The sequence below is a fragment of the Clinocottus analis genome, unplaced genomic scaffold (assembly GCF_023055335.1).
Source record: "Clinocottus analis isolate CAN_PGR_092001 unplaced genomic scaffold, fCliAna1.0.p SCAF_1, whole genome shotgun sequence".
Classification (NCBI taxonomy): Eukaryota; Metazoa; Chordata; class Actinopteri; order Perciformes; family Cottidae; genus Clinocottus; species Clinocottus analis.
The window spans coordinates 21,982,790-22,009,182 of NW_027175820.1; the positions used below are offsets into that span (position 1 = coordinate 21,982,790).

The 26,393-nt window shown below is 42.1% G+C and overlaps 2 protein-coding genes across 2 annotated transcripts in view; one reads left to right on the forward strand and one right to left on the reverse strand.

The window, feature by feature from the left end:
* Positions 1–1,633: 1,633 nt before the first annotated feature.
* Positions 1,634–3,281, reverse strand: LOC137784071 (relaxin-3 receptor 1-like). The gene has a single exon (XM_068574505.1). The coding sequence runs from the start codon at positions 3,242–3,244 to the stop codon at positions 2,096–2,098; it is 1,149 nt and encodes a 382-aa protein (XP_068430606.1). The 5' UTR covers positions 3,245–3,281; the 3' UTR covers positions 1,634–2,095.
* Positions 3,282–4,287: 1,006 nt separating this feature from the next.
* LOC137782101 (A disintegrin and metalloproteinase with thrombospondin motifs 7) overlaps positions 4,288–26,393 on the forward strand; it is a 55,611-nt gene continuing 33,505 nt past the window's right edge. Inside the window, exons 1-8 of the mRNA XM_068571209.1 lie at positions 4,288–4,725; positions 7,283–7,650; positions 13,759–13,942; positions 14,933–15,132; positions 17,921–18,004; positions 18,421–18,545; positions 19,714–19,863; positions 21,580–21,723. Coding sequence (XP_068427310.1) covers positions 4,605–4,725; positions 7,283–7,650; positions 13,759–13,942; positions 14,933–15,132; positions 17,921–18,004; positions 18,421–18,545; positions 19,714–19,863; positions 21,580–21,723 — 1,376 coding nt within the window. The 5' untranslated portion in view covers positions 4,288–4,604. The remainder of the gene's footprint in view (positions 4,726–7,282; positions 7,651–13,758; positions 13,943–14,932; positions 15,133–17,920; positions 18,005–18,420; positions 18,546–19,713; positions 19,864–21,579; positions 21,724–26,393) is intronic.

Here is a 26,393-nt window from a genome sequence, read left to right on the forward strand (position 1 = left end):
TGTGTATGTGTGTGTGTGTGTGTGTGTGTGTGTGTGTGTGTGTGTGTGTGTGTGTGTGTGTGTGTGTCTAACTCATGGTTTCTTATATAATTCCAATTTTTCAGGACTTCTCTTCATGTTTCGGTTTTAGTGCTGATGCAGTTTCCATATGAAATAGAATAAATGATTAATTTATCAGGGTTTGAAGGTGCTCTGTCACTCAACATAATGTTTTTCTTCTTCTTCAGGTGACATTAATGACAAAACTAACAATGTTTGAAGAAGGAAGTTAACATGTTGCTGTGATGGTTTCTCACACTGGTTTATTCTGGTCGGTAGTCGTATATGTTGTTGGGGTAAAACTATCTAAATATTAATATGACACAGCTCATGTTTAAGGTTCATCTTCCTGCCAAAGCAGCCAGGCTACAATGACAACTAAAAGCACAAAAAAAGTGAACTGCGTCCAAGAGTCTGATGTATTTTGCTAAACCTTAAACTTATATACAGTTAAAATATTTGGCGTGGACATTGTTCGAGCAACTCAAAGACGCGAAACCTTTATCTATTAACTAGACCTATATTAACTCTTTAATACTTAAAATCACACTGAATATTTATGAAGTGAACCAGAGAACATGTGATTGGACCTTTGAGCCACCAGAAAACTGAATTTTGATGTGAAAACTTTGGATTTGGATTTGATCCAAATCCAATTTGACCCATCCATCCATCTTTTCTACTTAAAATAAGTATCTGTATTACAAAAATATTCCTAATATAAGCCAATTAACAACACGTCATTTGTATTCTGCACTTTCCTCCTCAGCTTTCTTTCTTTCTGATCATCCAAAAAGGCCTTTAGGGGATTTTTTTCCCCCTTCTGATCAAGGATCATAAATGCATCTGGATTTCAGGATATATAAATCTATCTATCTGAGCCCGAGAAGCTCAGATAGATGAACAAAATGGGACTGGTACTCATATATTCCCAACACTTGGTGCTTCAGGGAAAAGTTAGCCTTTTGCACACGATGTGATTGATCATCACCGGACAGGCCACCCAAAACGAAGAGGCCTCGGAGCACAAAGAGGAGAGAGAAAATAAATACTCCTTGGCACACAAACCTATCAGCAGACGCCTGCAACCAGGAGCCTCCCTGGGCTCTGCTGTGACGTTCACTTTCCTCAATCCCCTGAAGAGCCACTGAACCAAGTGACAGCTGACTTCTCTGCAGCCGCCTCCTGTGTCGAAAAATAATTCAGCGCAGGAGTAAAAAGTGTCGGGAGCTGCAGCATTTTATTGATGTGTGCAGCAGTGGGTGTGCCGTACCCGCCCCCACGTTATCTGCACACTGCTCAAATGTCAAACTCAACAAAGACAAGAGTTGTTGTTTTTTTATTGTTGAAAGTCAAAAGAATGACCTTTCGAAATAAATCTGTTCATATTGTGATTGGTAATGTGTGGGCGTGTGTGTGGGGGCGTGAGTGTTTGTACATATCTGTGTGAGTGACACACACACACACACACACACATACACACACAGGTGTTTAGAACTGTCTGTCTGTGAGGAGAGACACATAGAGACAGAGACTGCTTCCATTTTAATTGGACATATACAATCATGCCTACTGTAGGCTATATGCTCTTCTTTTGTTCATACAGTAGTGGTTGAACACAGCTTTGATGTTTGAGGTCATTTTCATACACACAACAGAATATAGGCTGCCTGCCAATCTTCTTGGACGATGCCTCAGGATTGAAGAAGCCCAGTTAAATCCACTTATATGTGAAAGCTATAGACAGTTGGAAAAGTCATTGTAAGAGCAGAAAACACTGCAAATATGTCATAATCTCCAAATTGACTTGAGGTCCTTCTTCATATTGTCATCCCATGTTTTGCAGAGAGTTCTCGTGTCGAGGAGTCCAGAATTCAATAAACGCCACATTACACTCGTTATACATTGTTCATGTCATCATGACAACCACTTGATGAAGTGCACGCTGTAGTAAAACATATTCAATGTCGGAATACGAAAGCATTACGCACGAGTCATGACGGTTACAGGTGGACAACCACGAGAAGAAAAGCAGCTACGATTCACCAGGCGGAAGTCATCGGCTGTACGGGATCATGCTGGAGCTTGTTAAGCCTTTACGGTCTATGATGGACAACGAGGACTGGCCATTGTCCAAAACCTGGAGAGGCACGACTACCTGGGTTTCCCCGTGCGTAAAACAGCGCGTCGCGCCGCCCTTGTTGGATATGGATGGCGTGGAGACTCTCCAAAACAACCCACTGAGCATCTTCCTGATCTCTGGCCTCATCAGACAGTAAATCACCGGGTTCAAGCAGCTGTTGGTGTGCGCCAAGCACACGGTGACCGGGAACACATACGTGTGCACCATGTAATAGGACTTATCCCAGTCGACCGCGTTGAATTTGACCAAGACGCCCCATAATGTGATGGCGTGGTTTGGCATCCAGCAGAAGAAGAAGGACAAAACCACGATAGCGACGGACTTGGTGACTCTGGATCTCCGTTTCGGGTTGCTGCCGCTCATGCTCCGCCGCCTCACGAAGCGCAGCAGCATCAGATAGTTGACGCACACTATGAGCATCGGGATGATGAAGGCTATCAATATCTTCTGGATGTGGTAGAGCGCGAGCCAGTCGTGCCCCTCGGGGAACTTGAGGAGGCAGAGTTTCTCTCCGGCGACCACGGTCACGGCGGAGAAGATGGACGTCGGCGCCGTGGCCGCGGTGGCCGCCACCCACAGCACCGCGCACACCCACTTTACGCACCGTGACCTCCTGTGCGCTTGCTTCTTCAGGGCAGAGGCCACGGACCAGTAGCGGGTCACGCTCATGGCGGTGAGGAAAAACACGCTGGCGTACATGTTCATCACGGTGACCGAGAGGATGATTTTGCACATGGCGTCTCCAAACGGCCAGCTGAAGTCCAGCACGGTGTCCACGGCCCAGAAGGGCAGAGTGAGCACGAACTGGAAGTCCGTCACCGCCAAGTTGATGATGAACACATTGATGGTGGACTTCTTGCGACCTTGTCGGAGCCTCATGAGGAAAAACACGAGCAGATTGCCCACTAAACCCACCGCGCAAACCACAGAGTACACCACGGAGATGAGTATCCTCAGGATGGGAGTGCCGTCCGCGCTCACGTCGATGTCCTCGAAACTGAATGCCCCGTCACCAGGTGAAGTCCGGTTAAATGCTCCGCTGTGGTTGAATACATCATCCATGTTTAATGATCGGGACCCCGGGGATCACACCAGGCGTTCTGCAAAAGCGCGCACCGGATAGACGTGAACCCAGCACGGGCGCGAGCTCTCTCTCCCCATTCCATCCATTGGAGTCTGCTTATATACAGGTGTGTCGCTCCGCTGCTGAGCCGCGATTGGTCGCACAAGACCTGACAGGAGCAGAAAAGCCACAGTCCCAGAAGAGATAATAAAGCAACTCTAAAACACTAGAGGACGTTTTTATGAATATATATATATATATATATATATATATATATATATATATATATATATATATATATATATATATATATATATATATATATACAGCATATCCCGTCATTAGACCCGTCATAATATGCTGATAAATGACAACTTCTCATCAAGCAGATTCAAGTCAAATACAGGAATTAAGACCTGAAGAAGTTAAACCATCCTCCATTGTTGCGTCATCAAAACCACTGTTATTCATTTACATGCTTATAATAACCGATGCGTGTTCTCTGACTTGATGGACAGCTTCTGAGACACGTGCACAAAGTATCCCCCGTGCATCAGTGGTCCACAGTACCTCCGTGCTGCCGCTAGAGGGGGCGCTGACTCAAACTGATGACGGCAAAGTCAAACAAAGATGAACGCATGCTTCTTCTTTTCACAACAGACTTTATGCCACTTACTTTTAAAACAATTATAAACGTGATCGCACAGTTTATTTTTGTTGCTTTTTAGATCAGGAACCTCACTGAAATGCTTTCAACACAACTAGAAGCTTTAAAAAAAAAAAGCTCGGACCCAAAGCCCCCGGAGCTGTCATCACTTATCTGACTCCAAGTGAACGCAACACTATCTCGTCTGGTCCTCATGTGACCCTCTGAAAAAACCCAAATAACCTCAGTAGTGGAATCTGCCAATGGGATTGAAGCGCGATATCGTATTTCTTGGAGTCGCATTCCCCTTTAAGCCCGCAGACCCGCGCAGAGATGGCCCATTGTCTTGAGTCCACCCATCTGTGGGGGTGGCTCTGCGAGAGTTTGCAGGGGGAAACCAAAAAAAAAACTTGCTTCAACTGTCACTTGGCTTGGCTGTGTCGGTCGCAGGCTGATGGAGGACAAAGCAGACGTGAACACCGACGCGCACGCGAGTGTGGAAAGAGCGAGGATGCAACAAAGACAGCGCGTGGACGCGGACGATGTCCGGGCCTGAGTTGGAGAAGTTTGTTGGGACTGTCACGGCTCCAGTGCCCGGGCCAAGAGCGCAGCCAGCCCGGATGGAAAAGGGGGTTTGAATTGGCAACCGACGCGCTGTTCTAGAAACAGCTTTATTAAATGTTCCCAAAGTTGAATCTGCCGTCTTTGACAACATGACCCGTTTGGACTGCGGGGTCCACGCGTTCGGACGCGTCGTCTCTCCCATTCACCTCTTCATCGCCCTTCTGACTGTCCTGGGAAGCCGCAACACTTTCGGGTTACCACATGAACCAGGTCAGTAAGCCAGCAACGAAACACGGGAGGCTTTGGATTCGGGATATCGCCACGTCCTCTGGTGCGTTTGGCTGCTGGCTGGTTTCACAGCGCATCTAATTGAGCTCAGAACCAGGCCAGCAGTTCCTCGCTGTGGAGGCCAGCTGTGACTTGTGTTTACAAAGTTTTCTTCAGACCATAGCAATTAAAACCAAGGTTTTGCAGCTTCGCCTGGGGGAGCTGCAGAGACTTCCTTTCCATTGACTCATCAGAGGCTCAGTCTCCGTGTATCTGCTGCTCCTGAGCCATACGGCTCTGACTCCCAGAGCATCTGACTGCTGCCCTCTGACCTCTCCGGTGAAGGTCAGGAAACAGAGAATTGGTCTTTGGGTATAGCCACAGGATGCATCGTCATTCCCACAATCGAGCCGGTTTCCATTCTGCTTTGCAAAGTGTGTCACTTTAGAAGCCCAGTGGGTGTCATGGCATGAGAGAGTCAAGCCTGTATTGTCTCCCAACATGTTCTTCCCTTTAGTTTGTAGTTTAGATGCTAAGAGACACAGTTCTCCTTGAATAGCAGGTACAGGCAGAACAGAGTTTGGATGCTAAACCTGTGTAAACCTGCTGCGGCCCTTCAGAGGAAGAACAAAGTAAACCGTTGTAGACCAGGATGCTTCACTGAGGGGATTCCCCTCTTAAGCAGTAATGATTTCAGATGATAACTGTCACTGCTGCAGATATATCCGAGTACCAATGGTCATTTTTCACCTTCTATATGCACAACTTGGTTTCCCTTCACATTGTTAACCAGCTCTTCTTCCAAGCCCAGCTGCTTGCACATCTACTGGTGTTTTCTTCACACTGTCTTATTGTGGAAAAGTCTGATCGATTTCATTTCACTCCCTTTTCCTTTCCTCAGGGCAAACTCATTGCTTGTCGACCTGCATCGAGGAGCACAGCGGAGTCACACTAGCAAGTGGAAGTGTGTATTTTGTTCATTAAGAGGCTATACATGGAATTATTACATATGGATGAACTCCATCATGTGTTCTGATAAACCCTTTGGAAGTAGATGGCACATCCACCGAGGCCGCATAGCCTTCTGTAAAGTAAATACAACCAAAGCTCTTTTAAATACACACAATGAAAGACATGCCGACTGACCTGCAGCGGTGCTTTTCTGAATCCATGAAATTGTTTCCAGGATTATTTTGCTGAGTAGAAGTTTGACTCATTTTTAAAGTGGAAACCGGCAACTTCTGACCTTTTTTAACTTTTGGTGAATGCGCTTCCTTTGTTGTCCGTTAATGGAGGCTTCATTTCCTCGGTAGATTGTACCAGGTGGTAGTCAGGATTCATAGAAAAAGCTTACAGGGAACCAACCTCAACACAGAGGGTGTTGTCACTCTGCAGCCGTTACATTGCGTAATCAACATTTACTTAAGTTACATAAGTTAAAGCATACACGACTTATTTAGGGCCACTTTAAACAATCAATGTCCATACGGCAGATAATTAAAAGTATCTTTGATGTTTTTAAAAGTGACCAGATGTTTTTGCATAGAGGAAACCAAAAGGACTAAAATCCTGCAGCTGCAGCTTTGTTGATACAACGTTTGTATGTGTATGTGTTTGGATGTATGAACAGTAACATTCATGCAGGACTAAGAAGCAATATGAAGATGCAATAAGCTTTAATACTTTAACTTTCAAGGTGTTCTTTTGAGGTGATTTTCACTCGGAGGTTGTCATATTATATCTCGTATGCCGTCATATCTGTGAAGGACCCTCTGAGCCATCGTTGTGCCATCGTCAGTTCAATGTCATTCAATAGAAAATGAGTGAGAGGCAAACAAGAGAGAGTTCACGTGATGAGGTACAGAACAGGGTCACGCTCTTTGCGCGGGATCATCTGCGTAAATATGGGATATAAATGATATAAATGTGTTTGGCAACCAGCTGCTCAGAATGTTTCATTGAATGAAGAGCGAGGAAACCTCCATGTTTGAAAGTCTTTACGTCCTGCAAGGCCACTTATGGCCTTGGATGTTCACCAAGAGTAGAAGCAAAAACTAAATAGATTGCAACAAGTCTTTGGTCATGAGTCTATAATCACTTAATGTAATAAACTGAATGAAAAAGATATGTAATAAGGCTTAATAACAGATAAATGGGCAATAAACTGGAAACATTTGAACGTATCTCATGGGACAAACGCGCACTACCGTTTGAGAAGAGCTTCTAATCCCGCACGTCTTCTTCACCCATACATGAATGTTGTGCTGCTAATTCAGATACTTATCAGTACAGGAAATCAAGCGGGGTTATTTTGATCAGGGTCATGAATTTCCCCAACTTTATCAAACCGGCTCCTCGAGAGAGTGGAAAGTCGGAGGAGGCGAGTAGACAAGTATCCAGTGTTCCTCTATCGGTCCCTCTATACATAACACAGCTGTATTTTAAAAAAAAAAAGAGAGATGAGGCACCCATATGGGTTTGTTTTTAATTATTGACCCCCCCCCCCCTCTCCTCTTTTGATTTATGAACTCATCTTCTCTTCCCACCACGGCTTCGACAGAGACCTTTCTGCAGGATCTGCCTCCGCATGAAGTGGTTCACCCCACTCGAGTGGATGCCAGAGGTCACTTCCTGTCCAACTTCCTGTCTCACCACGCTCGGCGCGTACAGCGGCGGGAAGCCTCCGAGAGCCCGGCGGACGTAGACCGAGTTTTCTACCAGCTGTGGCACGGCGGCCGCAGTTTGCGCTTCAACCTCACCCTCAACCCACACCTGCTGGCTCCGGGCTTCCTGACGGAGAGGAGGTACGGCGGCCTGGACGGCGCCCAGATCCGCCCTGCCGGATCCTCCCGGTGTTATTTCTTAGGTGAGGTGCGGGGCGAGGCCGCCGGTAAAGGAAGTGCCGCCATAAGTACCTGTGATGGACTGGTGAGTAACGTTTAAGAAGCTTGAACTCCATTTGGAGGGTTGTATCCAAATGCATTGGGGTGTACCCCCGTCTGTGTGTGAGCTCCTTTTTAAATGGCTGGTCCGCGATCACAGGTGCGTTCATGATATTGTACATCGACAACAAGCTATTTTTTATGATCTAAAAGGTGCAGGAAAAACTGCTCCATATTCAGCTAGTCCATGAATATCAAACAGATGTCCTTGTAGCACAAACGCACCACGGCCCTCATTCATTTCATTCCCACAGAGAGTCATTTGTCTCCTATCATGATGAATTAATATTCACAACATGTTTACAGTGTTGTGTATGTATATATATATCTATATATCTATATATAGATATATATATGTATGTATATATTCAGAGCATTAATATAGCATTAAACAACTATGTAAAGATATAGAGTAGCTTCTCTGTGCACATGTTCGTGCATGTGACACCCCCCCCCCTCCTCCATACAATCCTACTTCAATAAATCAATTAAGTTGCCACTCTGAACGTGGTGCATTATTTATTCTAGATTTATCTGCAAAGTAATATGTTTTTGCTTCAAGTGCACCGAATCCCCCGACTGAGACGGCCCTCCGTTAGTTCTCTGTACGTTTGACCTTATTCAGCTGTGGAGTCGACCCCGCAGGGGAATTTTATCGAGCGCCAGACGCGCACACTCCAATTAAAGCAAACAAACGTTGCCTTCAGCCCGTAAGAAAAGAAAAGGCCATTTTAGTCATTTAATAATTCCCTGAGAATATTGTTTTTGCCATTCATCCTCACCTTTCTCCATCACAGTAAACAGGATTTCTGATTCAACGCGGCGGCATTGTGGCGCACCAGAGGAGGTTGTCTTTGTGTGATTGGATTGTCGTGTGAATACGACGTGAGTCGCTCGAGTTAAACACTCCTCTGTCTCCGGCTCCAGAGCGACAGTTTTTTTAGGTCTCGAATCCGTCGCGCAAACTCTCCGGCGTCTGAACGAAGCTTCGCCGGGTTGCGATCTAGAGCACGTGGAGTCACTTTCATGTTTTCACGGTCATTCTCGTTGACCTCCTGGGAATAATCAACTAAACGGGCACAGGGATGACACAATCCATGTGTAAAGCCCACGCTCGATACATGTCACCGGAGCTTCATCCCTTTTAAAACCTGGAGAGAGGCAATTGTTTTCTCACCTTTTTTTAATCATTTTCTTCCCCCGTGATCCATGACCCACTTTGATGTTTTTCATCTCGGCTGTCAGAACCAGACACGGCCTCCTGCTTCTATATTCCCTTTGCTACAAGCTCAAAAGTGTTTAGAGATTTTCTCCAGCTCACCGCTGTTAAAACGCGTCTTGGCTCACCAAAACCATTTCCACCAACGGAGGTATCGAAGGCTGCATCCTTCTGTTACTCGCTACAGATGCTTTCACACAACAATCTCAAAACAAAAGCTGCTTTGAGAAGTTGGAATCGCCACATTACTTCAGACTTGGTTGATATGCAATTAGCGTTCTGTGGATCACACGTCTGACCAACTCTAACGTGTGGCTGAAGAGTCAGCGGACATCTTGACCTTGTCTGCATCTCTAAAGCTCAGCATGACTCACTGGAGGAGCTGGCTGCTGTAATGAGCAGGTAAAGGTGGAGGTTTCCTGCGGAGAAACAAAAAATTATATATTAGATGTTTCTCACCAAAACTCCTTAGATGAATCCTTTGGTTCTAACAATCGTGTTGAATATGTTTCCTTCTTCTCTCAACATGTGTCCTTTATTTGTAAAGGTACTTTAAACCCGGCATTGGTTATGTCCATGTTGGCTTTAATCAATCGACTCCCCGGTCTGAGGAATAGTGGGAAACCTTTGGCAGAACCGAGTACTATAGGACGCATGTGCACGTGCCAAACAAAATGGAAACAAGAGGGAAAAATCAAGGTAAAAAAAACCTCCACGAGTTCCTTAAATGTAGTGGACTCTTGATGTAGACACTTTAAACTACAAGCACTCATCCCACCAGTTCACACGTTTTTAGAAAAGACCAAACTTCAACATTAAAATAAACTTCAAAGGCATTTCGTTTGATTCTGAATAGTTAATCCTTTGCAGGCATTCATTTTCTAAATGTCTTCCTTTCTTTTTTACAACACATTTATCAGCGGACACATGGTTTCCACATTGGCGCGGCTGTGCCAGCTCCGTGCAGCAGCCGGCTCCGCTGCTTGCTCGGTTTTGGGGCTTTTTTGGCTTCAGCGCCAGTGACGATCAGGTGACGTCTGTGGCCGGTTATGATCTTCTGTTTGGTCCTAAAAGACTCCTTGATTTCTCGTCTATACATTTGGGTTCATTGTTTATGGATGTGTTTATCCAAAGCCTTTTGGTAACCCTGAGACCAGCAGTGCTGTTGGTCTGTGATGAATCAAATATTACATGTGTGTCTTTGTGGGGGAGGAGTGATGAACACTGACGACAGATGAGAAGAGAGAGGCCTGCCAATTCTTTTCACAATGTTTGTGTGTGTTCTTGGGTTGTCCGACGTACACTACGTACTTCTATCCTCCTTCATATGATATCTCATAAATGCCGTGACAGGAATTACTTCAAATGTGGCACAAACATCCACCTGGACTCAAGAAAGAGCTGATTGGATTTTCAGGTCAAAGGTCACCGTGACCCCACATCTGTCCCATTCTCAGGAACGCCACTTGCAGTAAAGGTCAAAGTGATCTCACAAAAACATACAAAACATATAAGTCTATTATTTTTCCGGCAGGAGCATGAGTTATCGCAACAACCACAGAACTACACTAGCATTTTTTTTTTTTTTTAAACCTTTACTTAACCAGGAAAGTCCCAGTGAGATTAAAAATCTCTTTTTCGAGGGAGACCTAGCCAAGACGGGCAGCAGCGTGAAAACACACAGTTAGAGACAGAAAACATCGAACAAGACAAGTTAAAACAGTCGATTTAAGAAACATTTACATTTTCGGGAACCTGCCTCAATGTCTTTGATTTGAAAGCGGTCAGTGGTAACTTCCTTAAGTTCTTCAGGCTTTAAAACGTTCTGCAACATATTCCATGTTGAGGGGGGGGGCCGAGTGCACAAAAGCCCTTTTTCCCATTTCGGTTCTGGCATTCGAGACAGTGAGCATAAAAAAAGAGTTGTTTTCTTAAACAACTAGTGTTTACTGGCGTATCTGTGTACAACTAAAGAAGCATTGTAAGACACAGCACACGCCCCTGTGTGTGTAGAGCATTCGGTCTGCTCTCAGTGAAACAGCACCCAACCCTCTGTGTATGATTACTGAGGAGGTTAGGAATCCAGGTTAGGATCTAATCTGTTGAGAAAAATCAGCCAGAATCCCTTTTTTTCCGGAATATGTGTCTGCATAGTGAAACATGCTAATGCGCTATATTCTTTTTCATATGAAACGCTTGTATCATTTGTCTCTCTTGCCACTTGATTACTTATGAATTGCTTGATTTTAATTTGCACACGTCGCATCGTGTTCGAGCATCTTCAGTTAGTACTTCCGCGACATTTTAAAAGTCCTTAACGTTGAAGAATTGTAGATCTACTACGGCATTCGTCAAAGAGCTCGTTACCTGACACGCTGTGGCACGGCGGCTCTTTTTGGTCCACACATGCACATGTATGTGTGTGGTGGTGCACAAAGGCGGGTTTTACAATATAAAGGAAATATCAACGTGTCAACCAAAGCCTGGGTAATTTGTTCAGACAAAAGTGACTCTGTGGCTGAACTTTAAATATCAAAATGGATATCTTCCCTATTTTTTTCTTGATAAAAGCATTTTTTTTTCGTCCCAATTTTTCCATGGAAATATTAGAATAGTTTCCTTGAAATACTGTAATGTCAGAAGTCATTGAGTTACTGGTGTAATAAATGTTTCAGAGGTTTTGCTGTTGCCGGTGAGGCAGAGACTACTTGATATTTACAGAGATTCACAGCACAAACAGACAAAGATGTTATTTACTGAGCAGAGAGGCACATGAAGGAAAGCGGTCTACACAACTCGGTGTAAATACTGAACCTTTACATTACAACAATGTATAGTTACATCAATGTATAGTGCAGAGAGGTTACAACAGCAGTGAATGTCTTGCTTGCATTTCTCCTTTATATTGAGGATAAAATCACGAGTCAACTGGAGTCACGAAAACAAACACAAACATAACAATGCCATAACAAACTTCCTTCAACAATGCTCTTTGAATATTAGGGACTTTGTATATAAAAGGAAAATCACGCACAAGTCAAATGAGAATCTTAGACATAAAATGGTTCAGTTCAAATAAAGAGCTAGAAAATAATCAATTTAAGACACAATAAAGTAAATGTGTGGGAGGGAGTATTATAGCAGGAATATGGTAAAGTCTTAAAGACATTTGAACTCTTGAGCTCATCACTTAACCACACACACACACACACACACACAGTATGTATGTAAAATAAAAGACTAATTAAATGCCATCGCATCTGTTTAAAAGAAAAAACTGTAGGAATGAAGGAGCTCATTTTCTGTGAACGCTGAACGCTGAACGTGATCTTTTGAATCTGTGCGAGCTGAACTTAGCGCTCGCGCTCAACACTGCTCATGGTGCGCTGCATTTTGCACTCAAAATAGAGTAAGCACAGAAGAAACCATGTTGCGACACAGCGGTCTTGCCCTACTCCACTTTCCCCATGTGCTGCTGCACATCCTCCCGGCTGTCAGAGCCAGCGAGCCCCTCTGCAGCTGCAGGGAGCAGAAGGTGGACCTGAATTTAATAAAGGGCAAAGGCTGGTCAACAGAAGAAGAAGAAAAAAGAGTGGGGCTGCTGGAATTTTTGTTTTGGCACCGTGCCAACGTGGCTTAGGGCGCAGTAATTTATGTGACATTTGATCTTTCTCCTGTGTCAGTCGCACCCTGGATGGAGACGGCCCAAAAAAAAAAAAAAAAAAAAAGAAGACACCAGGCAGTTTGTACTGTTACTGTGGAAGCTCCCACGTTTTGTGCTGGAGACAAATCAGTGTTCACTTTTCAGCTTTTAAAGACGAAATGTTGTACATATTGTTCCAAAACATTGAAGGATTTCCCAGTTTAGTATAATTGTCAGTATTAAAAACAGTAACTGCAACCACTTCACAGATAAAGGACACTTCCTTTCCATCTGTTAGAAAAATTCACTCGACGCCTTGGAGTAAAAAAACAGGAACATTTATTCTTCGAAGAAGGAACAGAGTCAGAAGGATAACGTGACAAGAAAATTGCATCTCCCAAACTGCGCGCCGAGCCCGGCCGACACTATCACCTTAAATACATATGTTTATCAATACACAAAGGCCCACATGATGTCGTTATGGTCTCTTCACAGTCATCTGATCATCAGTCCACTCCTGGCCGAGATAGAAAGACAGGCGCCCATATGTTCAGGCAAACAGAGACATTTGCTGTCTCATGACTCATCAGGAGCTTCTTCGTTGGTGTGTAGATGCTGCCATGAGAGGAGAGTTCAATGAGAAGTCACTGGCCTTCTAACACATATTACTTATAACACAAACAATGATTCATATTTGGATCCAACACCCTCGAAGGCTCAAAAGCATCTACAGGATGTGATGAGTTGATGTAACAGTCACTCAATATGAAAATAATCAACAATAAAGAAGAACAATACATAAGGACACTAAGGGACCAGCACACCCCATTTTTATATCTAATAATACTGCAGAGGTTCTATTTAGATATAACTTATAATGACATGGTAATTAATGAAAAACTGTTTTGCGGTCAATAATAATGTATTATAAAGCTCGTTTTGGAATACATATTGATGGATGGCTGTCAATCATTTTTCATTTGTGTATTAATCTGACGGTTATTTAATTGATTAATCACTTAAAACAACAAAAAAGAACAATTAAGTAATAAGGCACTCGAGGCAGTACTGTATCGTCAATAATGTACTGTTTGGTTACCTGTGACACTATAAATAGTAATAGTAAGGTGCTGTGTCACCTTATGGCCACTATTCATATCTGTTGTGGCAGAAGATGAAATGAAATACACAAATACAACTGAACTGACACGCTGGCTTTTGTTTTTCTTCAGACGGGACTGTTCAAGTTGTCCGGTGAAGAGTTCTTCATTCGTCCTCTGGAGAAGTCGAGCGTCGACGCCTCGGCGCCGCAGTCCCACGCCATCTTCAAACGCCAAGCGTCCCCTCCCTCCTGGCGTCCGGTGGTGCAGCCCGTCTCAGGGAAACAACCTCTCAACGGTACCTGTGGAATCACAAGTAAGTTCACCACACACATGCGCACAAACAAAAGTTTGTGGCAAGCTTTACAGATACTTGTTATTCCTCCGTTGATACGATGCAGTCGGATGGTAAGTTAGAGCACTTCATAAGGACGGAGCTGATGGACGACGACGTGCTGTTGTCCTCGTCTCTTTAGTCCGTCTGCGGGAAATAATCAGCGGGGCAGAGCTCATGATTCCACTACTTCAAAGTCTGACCTTGAAAATAATTTGGGCCTCCCGGAGAGAAAATGTGCTTTTGAGTTGGTGAATAATTAAGAATTTGACACATAAATCAGTATAAAAAAAACCACAGCCTTTTCTTTCTCTTCCTGACATCAATGTTCCAGTGTTCAAAGAAACAATCAGGCATTGTAAATTGGATTCATTATTTATTATTTCGTACTTATTTCGACTCCTGCTGATGTCAATGATTCACAGAAAGAAATAGAAGTACAAAGAATCAGCGTTCCATAGATGGATGGACAGATGGATGGATAGATTATGACACATGTGATTATGCACACATGGTCTCACACCAAGCTGAACGCTCATGCTCTTTTACAGCAATGTGCTGTTACAAAAAATACATAACTATATATGTACATATGAACTAAAATACTATCAGACAATAACAAGGTAAAGCATAAACCAAAGCAGAGGCAGGTAGAGGACGACTCATGAGACATGTCTCCAGGCTCCAGACAGTTATTGCTCAGATTAAGGGGAAATATCTTAAAGCTACAGACAGTTATTAGCGTTGAGATTAATGATAAATATATTAAAGCTACATAAAGTTATTAGTGTGAAGATTTCTATGTGGTTTTAGTTGGATTATTCCATCATTCGTTTCCATGAGAAACGACAACGGATGTTGTTTCTGCTTGTGTTATTCCTTCAAAAACAAGGAGGAGCACCATTTTAAGTTCAATTGATAACAAATCCTGACAGCGACTGTAATAACGTGTAACTGTAATTAAATATTCAGATTCCCATCAACGTTTCGAGGACATAGAGAGGCAGCGGGAGCGGTGGGAGCACCGGCAGCAGAGACGAAGGAAGAGAATTCGCCAACGCTCAGTCAGCAAAGAGAAGTGGGTGGAAACGCTGGTGGTGGCCGACCCTAAAATGGTGGAGCATCACGGGAGCAAAGCAGTGGAAAGTTACGTCCTGGCTGTCATGAACATTGTAAGTATGTGACGATGACGTCAACATTTCCAGGCGTTAAAATCCACATTGTTTGATTTCATTCACAATTTCAACCCATTGAATCCCCTCGTTAGCCGCCAGTTAGCTTAGCCAAGGTACCAATTAGCATAATGTTTGATTGATTCTGTCCACAAACTGGACTGTAAAATCAAAACACTGTGGTTTTATGAGTGTGACATGGTGGTATTATGTGTTGACTGCCAGGCAACCAGTGGAGACTAAATAAACAATGTAAAGGCTGTTAATTAGTGAGCTTTAGAGGCGCTAGGAGGTACATAGCAGACTATCTGTTTTCCTGGTTTCCAGGGACCTTCTAAAAAACGATGATACACATGAATGAATGCGTCTTCTGCAAAAGTTTATTATTGTCTTCAGATTTCAGGGTTTGTATTTTCTAAATGCTACAAACTTACACAATTTATGTGAGATAATGAGGACATATAATACACGGCAGCATTCAAAATCTCTCTGTACAAGAATGCGGGTTACTTGTAATAAGCTGTTAAATCTCAATCAGGTTCAATTTGGTCATTATTAGTCAATATTATTATGATGAGTAGCTTAATCACACTGTTCACATTACGGAACGGTTTCATAGGAATAAATCCTGCCAGATATTTTGAATGCAGAGTTACAGGAAGTGCTGTTTCCGTTTTCCCATCCTTGTATCAGGTAACATGTTATTACTGCCACCTGGTCCGGGGTTAAGTAAACTGACTTGTCTGTCATTGATGAGCACATAAGAGGGGATTTCCAAAATAAAGTCATGTCTGGTCTCACCGCAGCTACTGGAGGTGCTATCAGAGGACAGAATATCAGGAAAGGGAATTCACTGACAGAGAAGCCTGCGCATTAACAGACAATAATACACAGAGGAAGCGGCCATTATTCCTCACATCCTCTCTGGGGTTTTTTTGGGGTCCTCTAGATTCCAGCTTTGAACTTTAAAGCTCCAAATGATTCAGTTTTGTGAAAACAATCTCGCTCTGGATCAAGGGAAACCACCTCTTAGGACCTCCAAACAATAACTCTGGCATCACCTTCCTCTGCCACCAGCTTCTCCATTGTCTCGTCAATGACGCCATCTTGAAGTTGTCAGCTTCACAAGAGGTTCATGTTTTGGTGTTCTGCTGTTCTTTGTGCAGCTGCACTCTGTGGATAATCAATCTCAGCAGGAACGAATCGCTCCCAACTTCCCTTCACATGGTTATGAATTGTATTTTCTTTGGGATATTTATTACAGCCGTTACCGAACAAGCGCCACGTGGACAAAAAGAAAGAAACCCAAAAAGGCACCGTTTACCCCTTCAACTCTGAGCAAATGTGCAGCGCGTGGCTTGAGAGGAAACATGTCACATCAACAGCACATTGTTGCTTTAAATAGCTGCGGCTCTATTTTTAGTCATGAGATAGAGACAATAGAAATAACATGTCAAAGACAGACTGAAAACAGATTGAATGTTGCTGCAAAAATGTGTTGCAAAGTTGATTCAGCAATAAGATGTGCACTCCAAGTGTCTACTATGAGAGACAAAACATTTGGATGAATTAAGTTTCCTTTATGTGTGTCAGAAGTCCTTCGGCACTCTGTGTACTAACGAAACTTAGCGTTATTTACAAATCCACTTGTGTTTTACTGCAGAATAAGTGTCTCTCTTCGACTCCTTGGCATCTAAATTGTCAGCATTAGAGCAGCTGAGCAGGGAAAGCCTTTTAAAACAAGGCTTTTGTTTAAAATCTAGTTGGAAGGCTGGAGCCGTGTGCATTATGAAGTATGCTTAGTGAATGAATGACTCCGCAAATGAACACCAGTGCATTCATTCTTGTAGAGAATGGGGCTATTAAAAAGACATCTAGCATTGTTTTGGACAAGCCTGCATGTATTTAAGTGTAAATAAAAAAAGTGCAGGGAGAGAAAGAAGTGATGATATGCTACACAAGTCGTTCTTTTTCTAGCATCGTCACATTTGCAGTTGCGTATCTGTGCAGTTTTATGTGACCTGACGATGTTAAACTGTTCAGAAGCTCATTGCTGTCACTCTTAATACGACAATGTGAACACAAGCGGTCGTAGTGGAATGAAAATAATAATCCAACATACTTCACCTGTGCCCTGGAATCCAAAGTGTGTTTCAGGTTACCAGTCTCACAAGACTTTTTCCTGGAGGATATAATGAGACCTGTAAGGTTGAATGTTAATGATGCTCAGTCTTGCGTCCCATCATTGTGAGTTCCTTTCACCTTGGACCTTTTGTTTCACGGTTCTCGCAAATTTCTCCACGCTACAACAGTATCTCCAGTAATAAAACACATCCTCCTGCCTTTAAGCACGCAGAGCTCTGAATTGTCACGTCCCACCTCGGCTCAGGACCACGAGTCACTGTCAAAACAATAATGACATTAATTAATAAAAACAACAACAATTGACCCTGAATGACTCAGGTCAACTTGTAAATTGATGTTTAAAAGGAAATGAAAGAAAGCAAAATATACTGACACTGAACAAGAAGTTCCTGAAAAGGAACAATTCATTGTCTTTTTGAAAGTTTTGTAGTTTATATAAAGGCTAATTATATGGCACTAATTATCCAACAATAATACAGTATGTAATATATATAAATATATATATATACATATATATATTTATAAAGTATTTATTGACAGAATAAATACTGCATAAAGTGTCTCAGGATTATCTTTATATATGTTATGGTAGTTAGGAATCATGCGCGGTCCAAATGTTTCATGCAGTTTTTCTCTTTTTCAGGTGGCGGGTCTGTTCCGAGATGCCAGTATTGGAAACGCAATCAACATTGTGGTTGTTCGACTCGTCCTACTGGAGCAGGACGAGGTAAAAATAATGTGTTTATGATAATGGAATGTGGATTATTTTAATAGGGAAATAACAACGGGGATTAGGTTTTACACCTCAAAGGCATACTGAGCAGAATATGTACGTACTAATAACATGGCGGCGTGCAGAGCAGAGCTGTCACTCAAGTCCCAATTCAATCAATAATTGTTCCAGCAAACCAGCAAGTATTTTATGAATGTAACCTGTAAACACAGAGCTTTCTGTTCGCTAAATCACACCCACAATAAAGTGCACTCGGGTTATTCTAGTTCAAAATAAGTCATTGGATGCTTCTACATTGTTGGCAGCAGTACTTCTTTCTGTGAACATCTCATTACATCAAAACGTGTGTTCCACTAGCTGCTATCTGTTTGCCTCACGCGCTCGTCTCTTTGTCTTCATGTGGATAACAGGATGACTTGAAGATTACGCACCATGCTGACAACAGCCTGAACAGCTTCTGTAAGTGGCAGAAGAAACTCAACATGAAAGGAGAGGAGCACCCACTGCACCACGACGTAGCAGTTCTGCTCACCAGGTAAATGGAAACTGAGCTCACCCGCTGTTCGCACGTAACTGCACGCAATCACGTCTTCAAAGGGAGTCAATTCGTAATCATGCAGTTATTGATTTACCCGATTGAGGTGGTTGCAGAGAGAAGAACCAACGCTGCGTGCACATGTATCACACACACACACACTCTTCACTTGATATCTAACAGCTGTCAGGTCCCCAGCTGTAGTTATCCCAGCAGGTAACAGAATACTAATGAAATACCAAATACCTCCAGTAAATGAACAGCAGGTTCATTAAAAAGAAGGTAAGAAAGACGTATGTGGAATGATCCACCCCTGACTTGAGTTTTCTTCTTGAACTCCCTTGCATTTCCTGAATAAGCTGTCACTTTGATAAAAACCCAGACGATATGAGTCATTCACACAGTTTACAGCTACACACCTGTATCCTTCAAAGCATGAAAAAAACATCACACAGTTTCCAGCACAAAGGACAGTCGAGGACAGTCAATTTCTCCCAGACCAAACACTTGACATTTTCTTCTTCCAAAGCAGCGAACGCATGAGTTTCAGTATGAATGAGCAGCTCTGCTGTGGATCTTTCTTCTCTGAGAGCTTATAGAGAACTTTACCGTCAGTAAAGAGATCACTTTTTACCTCTCCAATCTCCTCATATTTAGTCATTTACTCAAAAACTCATGTTCACATCATTTGTATCAGACAAGTTCCCGAAACCAGGGCGAATTTTGTCGTTTATTACATTTGAAATATTCTTTTGGCTTGTAAATAATTGCCCATATTGATTAACCCGCCCTAGTGGGACTCAACTTACACCGACCTTTTCCTAGTTAACAAGGAACAATCCCAAATATGAAATGTAAATCAGGTCCCAAAGTAGATAAAAAACATAAAAATCGAGCTTGTGTGTGAGCATCCAGCGGACCCCCCCTCCTTCTAAGAAGGGTCCCAAATCCTATAAAGCCTTCTGAAAATAAACAATTTAAAAAATTGACTTTTCTAAAAAAAAAAAAAATTCATTTCATCTGATAAACATGCTAAATGTTGTTTATTAACTGGCCCGTGGCCTCCTGTCATTTTGCGGGAAGCAGGAGAAAAAACGGCGTACAGTACAGCTCCCCCTCTGAATCCATCGACATGTAACCAACACTCCACACGTTCCACTTTCCGCAGGAAGGACATCTGTGCAGCCGTCAACACGCCGTGTGAGACGCTGGGTCTGTCCCACGTGGCCGGGATGTGTCAGCCGCATCGCAGCTGCAGCATCAGTGAGGACACCGGCCTCCCGTTGGCCTTCACTGTCGCTCATGAGCTGGGACACAAGTAAGGTTTCACTGCACAAGCGCACGCACACACACACACACACACACACACACACACACACACACACACACACACACACACACACACACATTATATGTTGCTTTAAGTTCACATTGTTAAATAATTAACAGAGAAAACAAGCTTTCGTTACGGTTTAATTATGTAAGGTACCAATTCTGCTCGGGTTGAACAGTGTTTGCTAAGCTATCAGTTACTCTACGTTAAATGCAGTGTATCTTTAACCAATAAAAAGCCATTATTAATATTCCCTACCAACTAGTGAGCTGATAACACTTTCATCCTTCCTTTATTTAACTATTCATGATGGTCTGTGTGGGTGAACCTTGAAAAATAGAAGAATAGACGAGAGGCAGTTGTCATTTCCATGTGACTCACTGCATGTATGAGTGTCAAAAGGACTAAAAGACTTAAAGAAAAGCTCAACAATTGTCATTCTTACGAGACAGATTAAAAGGTTGGAACATAGAGTAATAATTGCGTCTCCTTCATTAGAACTGTCAGATTATTTGTCACCAAACAATAGGAACGTTGTTTGACTGATGGTGTTGTAATGTGCAGCGTAACACAAGCTGTATTACTCACATACAGACGTCAAACCATCGACCGAGCGGCAGAGAACATGTAGACGTTCACCATTGTCTTACGTCTACATGTAGTTTGGAGTTACACTCCCATCCTCGCCAGAATAACTCACCGTGTCCTTGATCATTCACAACCGTGTCCAGTTAATAGCTTCATTGTGTTTGTTGTTTTTGATCGAAAACGACTTAGTTATTTACTATATTCTCCTCCCTATGTGCGTGTCTGATTGGCATCTCGTTCTAATTGTATGTTCATGTTGTTTTGTGTTAAACGCACGACTAAATCCTCGCTAGACGAGAGTCCATTGTAAATATCAAGCTAAAGAGGGAAATTGATTCACTAAAGCTCCAACAGGGGACTGGCAGACTGAGTTTGTTTTCAGAATTTATGAGCACAGTTGTTGCCTATAAATGTTTCTCATAATTAGACCCAATTTACGCTGTACGACACACAAATCATTAGCGTACAGGCTAGCTAACTAGCCGCTAACAGCCCCAGAGAACATATTAGTGTTTGTTTGTTCTTTGTCTGGGAGAAACAGCAGAGAGTTGAGAATTTTTTTGTATTTCTCTGTAGAGTTTAATCCATAATGTTGTCGGATATTTCTAATAAAAATTCAAGCCTGTTGGCGTTAAAACCGAGCACTTTTAGTGACCCTTCAGGATGAGTTGCCCTGAGCAATTACACTACATTGCAGCGCGTTTATTGCGTGCTGTTTGCAGCGTACGCCCACACACACACACACACGCGCACACACACACACACACACACACAAAACCACCAATTGTCAAATGTCACTTCACAAAAATGTGTCACTTAGACACATAAACAAGGGAAAATACAATGGAGGTTGAAAAATACAACCCAGAAGTTACCCTTTAAAAAAGCATCTACAGCTTGTTTGAATATTTTTCTTTTTTTTTGTGCAGAGGTTTATGTTTGTTGCACCGCCAGCCAAATATACAAATGTTAAATATTGTCATATAAATACAATAATGGCAGTTCATATCCAGATGCATGTCTTGGCTTGTCGTAGCTTTACCTTGAAGTGTGTGTATGTTGTGCCGACTCACATTAATTGCCCTCTCTGTGGGATGTGCTTTTATGTCACAGCTTTGGGATTCAGCATGATGGCAACGGTAATGACTGTGAACCAATTGGGAAACGACCTTTCGTCATGTCTCCACAGCTCCTGTACGGCACCTCCCAGCCCAGGTGGTCACGCTGCAGTCGCGAGTATATCACCCGCTTCCTGGAGTGAGTGCCACACATCCTTTATGATCCTGTATAATTACTTTGTATAAATTATTGAGTGTGTTCACAGCGGTGCAGCTTTCCTGCGCCCACTACCTTTTAGATTCATGCATGTGCTTTTTAGCTGTCGAAGGTCATCCAATACATATATACACTTTATGCTAGCATGAAAAAAAGAGCTCATTAGTATGTGGTGTACATACATGTTTGCATTTTGTATATGTGGTCATGGTGTCTAGATGATATTTAATCTTTCAGGCCAACACATTCACTGTATTTTAGTTGGGGTTTTTTATCAATGAGATTTGTCCAAGTCACATACAATAAATTAGTATGGAAGCTAGCATGAAGCTGTAACTTGACATGACTTATTAGCTAGTATAGTGAGTGATGTTTATAAAGCAATCACTCTTTAAAAGGGTGTGCTTATCCGAGTTGAAGTTTATTAATGTAGTCATTAAAATGTCTGGGACGATAAAATGAATCAAGCTCAGTTAAATAATTCCCATATCCTAACCGGAGGGCGAACACAACACGGTGTTTAACTTGTCTAATAAACACGCAGTAACACAATTACTGATGATGTGAACGCATTCAGACCTAAAAAAAAAAGGTAGTGTGCTCCATTCGGGCGTCATGCAGACTAAAAGTATTTGTAGCAGCACGGTTGGAAAGAGCTGATAATGAAGGACATGTCAGCTGCTACTGTCTCAGACTTGTGATTCTTCAACAGATTATTTGTTAAACGTCTGAGATATTTCACTGGAGTTGCCCCAGTTTTTCAGCTCCAAGCATCTGGAATTCATTTAGTGGGTGTTCAGCTGCTTGACAGTATTGTGGCTTCTTGACTGTGGAAAAAAAAAGAGCCTGTGGGGCGATATTTAGTCTTGTGGGAGGTTGCTTTACAAAGGCCACTGGTTTATGTGTTTGTGTGTCTGGGCGATGGTAATTAAAAAGGAGACAAAAGGGCTTTCTCTGCACTTAAAAGCACCATTTCCCACCCATGTTTTCGTTAATACTTTGTGTCAGTGCATTTGAAAAGACTATATTATTAATCCTAATTGCTTTGACTTGTCTTCTCACCCTTATGTAGATTTAAAAAAAAAAAATATTGTTGACTATTGGATGGATTGTCATTCGTTTTGGTGCAGTAATTACTGTTCCCCGCACAATATCCTTTCATTTCGCACCATTATGATGTCAAAATGATGTTTTTTCCCACAAATTATTTTAGTTTGTGTCTAAATGCCTAAACAAAAGCAACCTCAGCTGTTCTCTGTGTTGTTTGGTGCTGATTGGCAGATATTACATTTGGTGAACATGCTAAACATCAGCATGACAATGTTGTAACTGCGAGCATGTAAGTGTGATTGTCGACTCTTAGCGATGTTTCCTGATGCAGTTATGAGTTTATTACTGGTAATAAGTCTGCTCTTTGAGACATTTTGAATGAATGGAAATGACAATTTAAACCTGTGTCTAAAAAAAAACCCTCTTCCCATTCAACCAATCAATTCAAACTGCATTTTCATTTATGTTTTAATGGAAACTTATCTTCTCCCTCAATGATGACGTACGACAAATGCATTTCTAATCATGGTCCGTCTGTTTGGAGGAGCTGTGGGTTGATGGCTAGCTCAACACAGGACTTTCCCCCGGATGTATAATAGCTTTACATTAAAGTAAAAAGCATTCACAAGGGTCCAGCTGATGAAAAATAAAGACTAGCCCATTTACTGTGAGAGATAAAGCCTACTTCCCGCCCTTCCCCCGCCCAGCTGGCGTGTGCGTCCATGTCTTTTGACCTCCACATCAGCCCGCCACTCCAAAACCACTAAATGTGAATTGATCATTTCACTGATATTTGTCTTCCCGTCTCATTGCTCTAAATGCCAGCGAACCCCCCCTTTCCTGGTTTCAAAAAAACAAAACAAAAATCTCTTCCACTGACTGCAGGACAAGGCTCCTATTGTGTGTGGCTTCAGTCAGTTGTCCCGCAGGCCTCAGCTTCTCCGCGCTGCTTCAGAGGTTTGGTCCGTAGGTGTTGTTTTATGTGGAATGTGAAGGGTCACACTGAGCTGAGTGATTTAGATAATACCACAAAGATGAGCTACTCATAAACGGAGACGCCGTTAAGCGTCCAGAGCAGAATTCCTGAAAGGCCGTAAAGGACAAAGTGGCAACAAAAAGAAAATCTTTTCAAGTCAATTTAATTGCTGCTTAGAAGAACCATAGACGCAAAGAGCCTGAAGACATCTTACACATTACATAGTATATATCATCACAGCTCATATATGCAGTTTATTTTTGAAGTGAGCAGATTCAGGACATTTTTCATTAATTGACATAAACATTCCCGGAAAGCTGGCTTCGACAAAGGTCACGGGAGAACCTAATTTGCCGTCAGGAGGCAGCGATGGAGAACATTTTAATTGCTGCTGTTCAACAGTTGGCGTGAGGTCTCCTCAGATTTGTGGTTAAGGGCCAAACAATCAGTCTCGGTTTCTATTTATTTGAATTATTTAGCTTAACTGAGACAAGACTAGAACATTTCCTTTAGATGTGTGACTGTAATAGTGTATAATTAGGAAATGGGGAAATGTAATTGATATTGCAAGTGCATTTATTTTCATGAATGGCTTGAGCAAGTTTTAGTTTAGCTATAGTTAGCGAGACTTTGTTGAACTTTTTAGAACATGTATTATTTATAAAGTATATAAAACTCAAGATCAATATTAGCTTCTTCTTCTTCTTCTTCTTCTTCTTTCATTTCTTTTCCTTGTAATACATTTTACTAAACTCTCCATCAGTCTCACCTCCACGCCGCTATGTTTGTTAGCGCACTCCTCCACTATCAACGACAGCAACACGCAATATGGAGCTCTTTATGCAAATTATTTACATAATTTATGTGCACTCACCTAATTTCACTCTCACCACTCCACTGCACCAAAATCACCGCAGGCAAAAAGCCACTCAGAGTAATTTATTCATGTAGTTTGTGCAAAATGTCGATAAATAAATGAACAGAATGCGGTTCATTCAGGTAACTCAGGCAACAGGAGAATATATTTAAAGGTGGAAAGAAATTACCTTGAAACAGGGACAAGGGCGAAAAGACTGTGTTATTTGTAAATAAATAAATAAAACATTAAGGAATAGCTTGGATGCAATAATGAACTTAAAGTGTGTACTACACAGACCCCATCAGTCCTTTTAGCATCTTTCTGCTACTTACTTATTTTTTCTACAGCCCACAAATGTACAGTCTTGCTCTCAGTCGCAGCAGCCAGTTGTTTACAATAGAAACGTCTCTGATAAACTGGGCACGACGAGCTCCACAACAAACAGACTAAGTTAGCGACGAGCTAACTGGCTAACGAGGCGAACATAGTGGAGAGTTGAGCAGGTGAGAAGCCGGACATTTTACTCTCGAGTTAATACACGCCACAAGGCTTACGGAGCAGTGAACACAGGGGGCAACTGTGGCTGTTTTTTTTTAGCATGCCCGTCTTTCAATCAGAGGATCGGTGGTTCGATCCCCGGCTCCTCTAGTCTGTGTCGTTGTCTCCTTGAGCAAGACACTTGACCCCTAATTGTTCCCCGTTGTTGTGTGTACGGTGTATAGAGCAACATGTAAGTCGCTTTGGATGAAGGCGCCAGCTAAATGAAATGTAATGTTTTCAAAAAACTCCAACTCAATGTTTCAGTGTTGCCAGATGTGTAAACAGGCTATAAGATGAGAATAAGTCAAGTCGACAGCTTGTCGCGCTGCCTCCAAATGGCAATAAAACAATTATCGCCGCTTTAACTAGTTCTTGAATGTTTTGATTTCTTCCAGGTGGCGCAGTTAAAAAGCACAGAAAGAGTAAAGCGGTCCCTGTTGCAGAGCAACACCATCACCTGGCCCGAGCTCGGAGTTAATGTATAGACCGTTTCATCGGGATTGCATTGCTAGGCAACAGCCTGAGCCCATAATTGCCTCCCGTCAATCACACACACGGCAAACAGGAAATGAATGAGGAGACATGTGAAAGGTTTACATCTCCAACAGTGACATGGTCAACAAGGGCCTACAAACATCCTCACACTATTCTTCATTCTGCTCATTCTTCATAGTATTTATATATATATATATATATATATATATATATATATATATATATATATATATATATATATATATATATATATATATATATATATATATAATTTATGTCAGCTAGGACTTATAAGGTCAAATTGATGTAATTAGCACATGCTACTTCAGTAGTGACAATTTAAAAAAATATCAAATGATTAATCTGTACTGTAATCTTTGTTCTTCTTGTAAACAATTACAGTGAAATGATTTAACATTGTTTGACTTAAGAAAATAATTAGTGCTCCAGGGTGTTATTGTGTATTTATTTAATCTTTGTTTTGCTGTTCATTTCTGTCATTTCCAGATAAGAAGAATGTGATTAGCTGCCTTCTTTTCATCTCTACTTGTATAAACACGGACACTTAACAATGAAATAACAACTTGATTTTGTTATTTCTTATCACTTTTTGTAGAACATGCACCCTGCAAGTTATAATTACAATCAATATCCTTTCATTGAGTTATCCTGTATCCTTGAGGCATAGTGTGGTGTAAAAAAAAGAAATATATTTATTTATTTTTTTGTTCA